The 9,482-nt window shown below is 37.5% G+C and overlaps 1 protein-coding gene across 3 annotated transcripts; it reads left to right on the forward strand.

Moving 5' to 3' along the window:
* The first annotated feature begins 806 nt into the window (after window positions 1-806).
* Window positions 807-4,216, forward strand: EMB3129 (GTP-binding family protein). 3 transcript variants are annotated; one of them, XM_008239025.3, is made up of 9 exons: window positions 807-1,052; window positions 1,222-1,359; window positions 1,450-1,566; window positions 1,739-1,882; window positions 1,972-2,058; window positions 2,495-2,610; window positions 2,915-3,096; window positions 3,343-3,400; window positions 3,635-4,216. In XM_008239025.3, the coding sequence occupies exons 1-9, from the start codon at window positions 900-902 to the stop codon at window positions 3,768-3,770; spliced, it is 1,131 nt and encodes a 376-aa protein (XP_008237247.2). In that variant the 5' UTR covers window positions 807-899; the 3' UTR covers window positions 3,771-4,216. The 3 variants fall into 3 exon arrangements, with proteins under 3 accessions (XP_008237247.2, XP_088910314.1, XP_008237248.2); XM_008239026.2 differs by having other exon boundaries at window positions 810-1,052; window positions 3,625-4,216; XM_089054188.1 differs by lacking the exon at window positions 3,343-3,400 and having other exon boundaries at window positions 3,625-4,216.
* Window positions 4,217-9,482: the final 5,266 nt, after the last annotated feature.

The raw sequence follows: 9,482 nt of genomic DNA on the forward strand, positions 1-9,482 counted from the left end.
ACACTAAATAAAGACCAAAATAAAAGTCATTCATATTTACACAAACATAGCAAACAATTGAAGGACCAAAGATAAAGAAAAAATAAGGGCCACTGATGACAGAAGGACCACCAAAGAGTTAAAAGGAAAAAGCTACAGTAATATAATAACAAACATCCAAAAGCACAATGCAGAAATTTGACAAAGTAGTGAAGATTGGGTCCATTTACACACGGGTTGAACGACTCCAACTTCTCTAAGCACAGTCATGGTCGCACCAACTCAATCTGCAGCCTTAAAGTCCAACACGAAGCAATATTCAATGATTGCCCCCAATCTCAAGTAAAAGTATACCCAAATTATTTTTCTAGATTCAACTTAACCAATATTCAAACACAAAAGGCTTACCTTTTCTACCCTATTCAAAGATTCACGCTCCAATTTTGAGTATTTTAAAACTGTAGATGAGATTCCCAAATTCGTAGGCTTCAACATTTGAGCATTAAGCCTCAATCTGATGAGGGGTCCCACAAAATGCCACGACGCCTACCACATCTTAACCTATACATGTCCACGTGGATGAAATTACTAAAAAACCCATGCCACCTAAGCAAACTTAACGCCTCTCATTCTGAAATTGATGGATGAGGGTAATGTGGGACACGAAAGGTGAGCACAGAGGGTATAGTGACCCTATTTGAACTGCAATGGGTAAAGTGGGATTTTCGGTAAAGCATAAGGGCATATTGATAATTAAGCTTTTTCTCAAAAAGAGAATACTAGGCGACCGTTTAATTTTGTCGCTGGAAGCGTTAAGGGACGACATGTCGTTTGGTTGATTTTCTTCGTAAATCCGTTTGTTATCCAGGAGCAAGAGCAAGAGTGCAAGGCTGCAGGCAGACCACCTACACCACCAGCGAATGGCCATGGCTGTTCAAGTGGCAGGCCTCTGGCTGCCCACCTCTTCCACAGCCCACATTCACTTTCTTCATTGCAGAAGCAATCTAAAACCACCATCTTCTACGGCTCTCTCTGCTACAGCTTCTCTCTCATCCCCACCTCCCACTATCCAGGCAATAATCACACCTATCTTTTGTAGTTTCCATTTTCATTCAAAATTAAGTTTGACCCACAAAAGGGTTATGTTGTTTTGAGGATTTTGGTAATTCTTGTCGCATAATTTGTTCTGGGTATTACTTACTTTGAATTGAATGAGTTGATATGTTAAGAAACGTTTCGCAGATTGTTGGTGGTGGGAGAAGTCCCAGTTGGTACGAAAATGGAAATGGAAATCTCGATGGTTTCCAAGGAGAGGATGATGATTGGTGTGATTTGGATACTGAACTTTATCACTGGACCAAGCAACTGCGTCCTGTTCAGGTACCCATAATTCAATTATTCAGAAAAATTTCGCAAAGTTGTAGTTTTTCTAATGCAATATGCTTATATGGTTTCTGCTAAATTGGATAGTGGTACCCTGGTCATATTGCTAAAACGGAAAAGGAACTCAAAAACCAACTCAAGTTGATGGATGTAGTGATAGAGGTTCGAGATGCAAGAATTCCTATGTCAACTAGTCATCCACAGGTCAGAGCTCTTTCATGAAGTTATGGTTGGGGCTCTTTCATTTCCTGGGTTGATAAATATTATGCTTATAACCATGAGCTGTGATTGAAAACGATGCACTTTTCACTCCAGGATGAGGAAGTGAAAATGGACGCTATTTGTGTTAACTTTTATCTGGTTTTCTTATGAACAGATGGATTTATGGCTTGGTAATAGGAAAAGAGTTTTGGTGTTGAATAGAGAAGACATGATATCCACAACAGACCGGAATGCTTGGGCCACTTATTTTGCAAGGGAGGGAACGAAGGTTGTCTTTTCCAATGGCAAACTTGGAATGGTACCCACCTGTATAAGAGATCCTCTTTCAGCTTTCCCTAACTTAAAACGTCATAGCAGAATATGATTACTTTAACGTGGCAAGTACAGGGTGCCATGAAGCTAGGCCGGTTAGCTAGAGCATTAGCAGCAGATGTGAATGTCAAACGCAAAGCCAAAGGACTTCTCCCACGTGCGGTCGGTTCCTTATCCGTTCTTTCTAGATTTAGTTTTGGCATTTCAATTTTACAAACTTACAACCATTAGGAACTAAGGTAATGTTCTGTCTTGCTTAGTGTTGCAAACTGTAAATGAGGACTATATATTCATATATGATTTTATCTTATAAATGATCTTGATTGAAAATCTCATGACTTTAGTTGTCACAGTGTGAGGTATGAGTATTTATTTTAGGAATTTATCGAATTTTATGGATTTTTTCTGTAGCATGTTGTAGAGGTTTTAGGTGTACTTTGGAAGCCAAACTATGCCCTAGATGAATAATTCTTTGTTATATAAATGAAGTAAATGGAGAACTATAATGTTAATTTAATCCAAAGAATATAATGCAGCTATCAATTGATGCTTCATTTGAGAGTTATGATGTTCGATAAAAATTCCTTTATACAAACAGGTACGAGCTGGTATAGTTGGATATCCAAATGTTGGGAAATCATCTTTGATTAACCGTTTGCTGAAGCGACGAATGTGTGCAGCAGCTCCAAGACCTGGAGTTACAAGAGAATTGAAGTATAAATTTCTTCTCCCTTTACTTCGATATTCATTTAAGATGTAATTGGGACTGGGGATAAATGACTTTTGCTGGAAGTTAAAATCCTCTAATTTTCATTAGATTTTGAAATTTGTTAGAAGAGAATTGTTGAAATTTGTTGTAAATTTGAATTGTAATCGCTTTTCAAGTGCCTTAGAAATATGATAGATTGAGGAAATTTTGAAGTTTGCCATATATTGATGCAAACAATACTATGTCTCCTTGTTATATGCGACGTCAATGTAATTTTTCCTTGTATGTATCTTCTTGTGCCTGTGGAAGGTGGGTTCATTTTGGGAAAGATCTTGAATTGCTAGACTCTCCTGGTATTCTCCCAATGCGGATTAGTGATCAGACAGCAGCAATAAAGCTTGCTATTTGTGATGACATTGGAGAGAGATCCTATGGTGTTGCTGATATTGCTGCAGTTCTTGTCCAGATGCTAACGAGGCTTCCATCAGTGGGTATGTATCACATTTCTTTGTTAACTCAATCTACTATCTGAATGCCTAACTGTACTTGTCAATGTTGTCATTACCTTGGAAATTCCTGTTAAATGATCACACCCTGCACAATGCAGTATTACTCGGTCTACATTCCATTCCTTTTACCACTTTTGTTAGGATCACAAAAATCTGTTAGTTTATGGGGACTTTTGACAACCTCTAATCTCTCTCTTTTTCTTTCTCTAATCATTCTCAATTTCTCAGGTGTAAAGGCTCTTAACTGCCGATACAAGATGGATGTGGATGGTCACTGTGGTAAAACGTATGGATCATCTTGGTGCCAATTGAGTTTCTATTCTGAATCTATGGTTTCATTTGGCTTAAGAATATTTTCCTCTCATGATTCTGGCAACCAAGTATATATATATATAAGTGATCCTATATAATACCACCAAAGAGTGCAATCTGGGGCTAAGGAATATTTTTGAAGCATAAAAAGTAGTCCTTTTGAATTGTTCTAATCTCTGCTAATTCTGTAAATTGTAGATTTGTTCAGAAGCTTGCGGTTCACATGTTTAATGGGGATAGTCATCAAGCAGCATTTCGAGTGCTGTCGGATTTTCGGAAAGGGAAATTTGGTTGGATTGCACTGGAGAGGCCTCCCAGATAGTACTATTGGAACTTGGTGGTAGGCCAGGAGCAGTCAAGCTTTCTGTCAGCTTCTTTAAATACAAAAAGAATTCCAATTGCCGACCGATACACAAATTTAGAGTCTTCATGGAGTATCAAAATCTTGGCAAGAGAAGGTGTCAGTGTCCTGAAGGAAATTAATGAAGCTTCACGATGGAGTAATAACGTTGATTGTGGAGAGGATCATATGGGCAATGTTGGATTGCTTTATTAAGGTGTAACATATGTCTTTTTAATGCTAGGATTCACAGAGTATGAAGTTTTTGTAAATTAGATCTTAACAAGAGTTCTCTATGTGTATATCATCTCTGGTGTCTGTCCAAAGAGCCCTCACTTTGATGACGTCGACATCCATGTGTATTTTCCTGGAAAACAGTTCCATACGTGCACTGATTCCTGCGAAAATCGAGTTTTTAAAAGTGATAATTTTGTCAAAGAGTTTGATTTCTATGCTGATATTCTAGTTTAGGTTGTATGTTTCTTTGCCTTTTCATTCCTGATCTATTTTTGCTCATTGGGTACCCAATAAAGCGCATTGGAATGCCATAAAGCGCAACGTTGTAAACTAAGAATGAGTAGTTGTTTGCAAATTTACCAAAATGTGGAAAACTCTGCGCGCGCGCGCACGCACTCTTACCCAATACTCCTGTTGCAGATTCCTTTAGACCCAAAAAGAGGTAAATATCTGAGCCTACATTTTCATTGTCAAGTGCCAAAGTTCCCATATTCAAGCTGCAAAGTAAAACATTGATTAACAAAAATAAACTAGTGAGCTAGCATGCCTCTGCATTTTGTAATCCTAATCCAGTACATGATAGATGCTCTAAAATTTCAGGTATGACAGAACTTTCACTTAACAGTACAATAATGTGGTAATCCTAAGTATTTTCCTTTTCCCCTCGGAACCCTTTTTGGTTTACGGAACAGATTTGCCATGTCATTTCCCAAGGGATGAGAAAGTAACCAAAAAATACCACTTTATTTCCTTTCACATGTTTGGTTTGTGTACGAATGTAAAACAAAGTTTGTTTAATTTTCCAGTTATACTCATATAAAATAAAATAAAAGAAATAGTGCATTTAATGCTATATTGTAATTATAAATTGTTAATGGGGACAATATGGTCATGAAAAATATGTATTAATGTTGGCTCATTTTCCAAACTTTCTCATGATGAGGAAAACAAAACCAAGGGGGAAGAAAGGCTTCACTTTCCGCCCTACTTTCCCATGTGCAAGGCAACGATTTCCCATGCCCAGACTTACCAAATATGGGAAAACAATTGAATTTTCATCCCTAAGCCTCCTTTCCCATGAACCAAACGAGACCTTAGAAGCATCAACCTTGATGTCTATGGCGTTAAGACCCCTAGGAAGATCATGATTGGAGTAGATGATCCACTTCCAATTCCTGTACTTTGCGCGAAAGGTCGTCATTCAAAGAAATCAACTCTCGCAAAGCCTCATTTATTAGGTGTTCGAGTATAGGTAGGGCAAGTAGGTCTCATCGTTATTAGAATTGTGATACAATAATGTGATCTTTTAAGCACTTTCTTTGTGAAAATAAAACACACATTGTTCAACACAGAGAGGAAAAGGTGTTGAGCTAGGCATGTAAAACAATGTTCTAACCTTTCCTCTTTTTTCTGAATTGGGTCCTTGATCATGTGGGCTGGCTTTCAGGACTTAGTCAAGAAGCCCTTTGTTGAGGCCCAAAAATTCAAGGGGCCAAGCCCAAGTTAATTATTGGCCCAACACAAATAATTGAACTCAAAAGAGGTTCAATCGGTACAAAGGAGAATTTGTAGGACGCACTAGTACAAGCTACGGGCTACACATCATGCCAAGCAAGCACATGCAAGATGGCCAAGAACGTGCCAACTTTACAAAAAATCACGCTCACATGCTCATTAGGTGTCACTTGGCCCAATTATAGCTTATCACGAAATAATAAAATTTAAGCACAAGCATAGGCGCCATGCAAGAAGAACCATTATTCTAGCACCAAGCTATACCACAAGCTTAAGTGGGCCCAAGCCACGAAATTACCCGGGGCTTACTGAGAAGGTTGTGGTATGAATGGGTACGATCAATCACAGAGCCCATTGAGGGTTCGAGGAGTGAAGGTTTTAGGCTACTTGGGAGCATTAAAACTCGAGCTCAATCCTCTGACCCAAATACATGGGTTAGCATGAAAAAGAGGTAAAAATGGTCCAAAACTTTAGGAAGTCACCTAGTAACCTAGTAGCCCATATCAATAGAATGCTTAAAAGAACAAAGCCATTTCCAGCAATCTGACAAAACCTATCCCGCGTTGGAAATAATAGACCTATAACCCAACACCATGCGTACAAGTCCAAAAGAACTTGCAAAAGTCCGCACTAAGTCCCACTCTGTTAGAGCTCCAAAAAATGGTCACGAGGGAGCCATAGCAGGACTAGAGGAAATCCACGAGGGTGAGAGGAATGCCCATCGGATAAAAGGCTTCACCCATCTTCCTTTCCTCTGCAAGCTTCATCTTAAAAACCCATAAGAAAAAAAGCAAGTGGTGCCTCACCCTTACGGGAGGTCCAACTGCAAATCCCTGGGAACCACAAAGGGTTCCTTACCCATACACCTTGGGTAGGAGAATTTCACCAAAATAGGAATAAATGGGGAACAACCAAAGGAAAAGGAAGAAAAAGACCAGATGACATTAGGGTTCTTCGCACCTATAAAAGGGGGCCTCTCCTACCCAACGAAATCATCATCCAGAGGCTGACCAAGCTTTGTCAAGCAACTTGGAATTTACTCAAGCCCCAATCCTCTTCCTCCGTTGTTTTCTTCTTTTTCTAAGATAAAAATCTTCCTAATTTTCCTCCGTCCCAGTTTAAATTTCTGTCCTCTGTAAGAAACTCCTGCTTTTCTCTCTCTCAAATTGCTAAACTTGTGAAAGCTTAGCTCCCATGCTGCAAGCTCCTCAAGCTAAGTCATTTATCGATTTGTTGTGTCTTTTGGCTATTAGTGAAGATGACCTAAAAGAGCTTTTCTAAAGTTTCATTAGACTCTTCAAAAACTCTTTTGGGAGCTTGGTTTTCGAACCTAGGCACTTGAGAATTTTTGTTCGTTTCCTTCTTACGTAGTCCAGGCCCATTCGTCACTGGAACAAAAATACCCCTACACCCTTATCCGATTTAGTATGTTGTTTGCATAGGTGTGCCACTACTGGAGCTTGGCTTAGCCCAAAAGAAAGAGATTTGTTGGTTGTGAAGATGGATTCTTTGAGTGTTTGCGCTTTAATCTGACTTCTAATCAAGCAATTGTGATATGAATAAGGAACTGGCTCAGATTAGTTCTTTTCTATGTCTTGTAATAGTTAAGGACTTTATAATTCTATCTTGTGCACCAGTCTAATATTAAATCATGAAATCAAACCCAAATCGGGCTAGAATTACCCTTGTCGGACTAGTCAGTTCTCAAATCGGGCTGAAGTTACTTGTCATTTGCTGGCTTGTTCTAAGTCCTATAAAGGTAGGAATGTGTATACAGAAAGATAAATGAAGGCAGGAAATGAAAATTAATTGGGAAACATGACTTTGGGTTGAAGATTTCTATATTCAACTTATTGTCAATGTTTATCTCACGAAAAATAACTGTTTAAGACTGAAGAATTCTCTATTCAACCTATTGCAATCATGATTTTAAATAAGGGAGTTTCACTAAAACACCCAAAATGGGGGTTGAAATTATAAAAAAACCCAAGCACTATTTAAACATATAAACACACCCAAAACCCATCATTACATACACTCAAAACCCATTTATAAACACACCCAAAAAGTTGACTTTGGGGTTGATTTTGGGTGTGTTTCTATGTTTAAATAGTGCTTGGGTTTTTTTTATAAATACATGTCTAGAATTGGGTTTATTTCTAAATTTGTATTTAAATAACTTAAATAGCAAGAAACAATCTTAAACTGAAGATTTCTCCATTCAGTTTATTGCAGTTATAACTTAAAAGTAAATGATAGTATGTGAAAAGATAATTTAAAGTACTGGTGCAGATAAATAAGCAAGGCCTAGCAACTAGGAATCGATACCAAGTGTTGGTAGTGCAATAAACTAAAAATATAACAATCAAGGAGTTGTCAATTGGTTATCTTGGTGCAAGAGAGTTGTTTTAAGTTCATAAGAGATCAAGTGCTAATCGAGTTTGAAGTGATTTTATGAGAAGAAAAGTTGAATTTAGTTTTTTCTTTGTTGATGACTTCTCCATCGATTTATAGAGTTTCTAATCCTTTGAGTTGGCATGTAACTAGTAAGATTTTGGAAAAGAACTGTTGGTTATTGAGCTATAAGTAGAGATATGGACTTGAGCGCTTCGATCTTTGGGTTGCTTGGGATTTGCTCAATGGTTTATACTGGCCAAGACAAGTGGTTCAAATCGCATTTAATGCGGTTGTTTCGTCGCCTGAGATTCTCCAGTTGTAGAAGTCATGACCTGGTTCTTCGTTTGAAGCTTCGTGTCTTTATCCGAGCAATAGTATGTTTAAAAGATTAATCAACGTCTCTTTCAAAAGTCAACTAAAAAAGGTCAATCAAGCCGATATTGATATTGGGCTTGAGCTTTTGTACAATTCTGACTAAGGCCCAATCTATTCAGATATTAATAATAAAAAATCCTAGATGGGCCTTTTTCCATTTTTTGGTCCAAACACACATGCAAATTAGTATTTAATCTAACTTGTTTACAAGCATCTTTAACGCGAAATTCTATAGTGAGGGTGTTAGATATATGCCCTAGAAGCCAATATAAAATGGAATACTCTATGGATATAATATAATTAATCTAAACAAAATGGGCGTGATGTTACTTTAAAATACATAATGTACACAAAGAAACAAGTCCATGGATAAAGATATAAATGGAAAGCAATGTAAAGAAGTTAGATTCAAAAGACCTTTCCATCATAGGAATATCGTATCCTAAAAGTTTCTAGTCATAGAATCATCAATTGGACAATAGTGAACTGCAAAGATTGGTACACACTATGTCTGCTCAATTGGGAGGATGACTAGTCTCAAGTCATTCGTGTAGAGACACTGAGATAGGTGTGTAGGTGCTCTATAAAGATAGAGTTCACTGAACGCGATCAACTTAAGAATTCTTGTATGGAAGCCTTACTTACAAGTGTCAAACAAAGAATTCTAAGTTATGATAATGCAAATTAGTCCTTAGACTTGAGACATTACGGTTGTCTTGTGTATGGGTTGTTTGTCTTTGAGAGCACTATACAGTAGTATCAAAAGGTTGTGACTTAAAGGTGTTCCTCAGGATACTTAGTATGTGCACAGAGGCATGTGAATGTACAATAATGAATCTCTACTCTTAGTAGGAAGAGAGAATACTCTAGAGATATGATTAGTTGAATCTTTGACCTAAGGATAACAAATATTGAAAGGTCTAATTGAACGATAATGAGAGTTGAAATTGTTATCTCAAACGTAAAGCTTAGAACCTTATAGTTTGATATACAATCTTGTGGGACATCTTAGATCACCTAAAGGATGTCAAATCTATTAAAGAAGTTAATAGATGCTTGTTGAGAAACAAGTGAAATGAGTGATAAGAAATCACAAGTGAATTATCAAACAAAGTGACAATTCAATCCTTTTTATCAACTCACCACATTTTAGAGCTCCAAGAAGTTGATCAATTGTGTGATACACCAACCA

Source organism: Prunus mume, linkage group LG6, assembly GCF_029339155.1.
Source record: "Prunus mume cultivar Tortuosa linkage group LG6, ASM2933915v1, whole genome shotgun sequence".
Lineage (NCBI taxonomy): Eukaryota > Viridiplantae > Streptophyta > Magnoliopsida > Rosales > Rosaceae > Prunus > Prunus mume.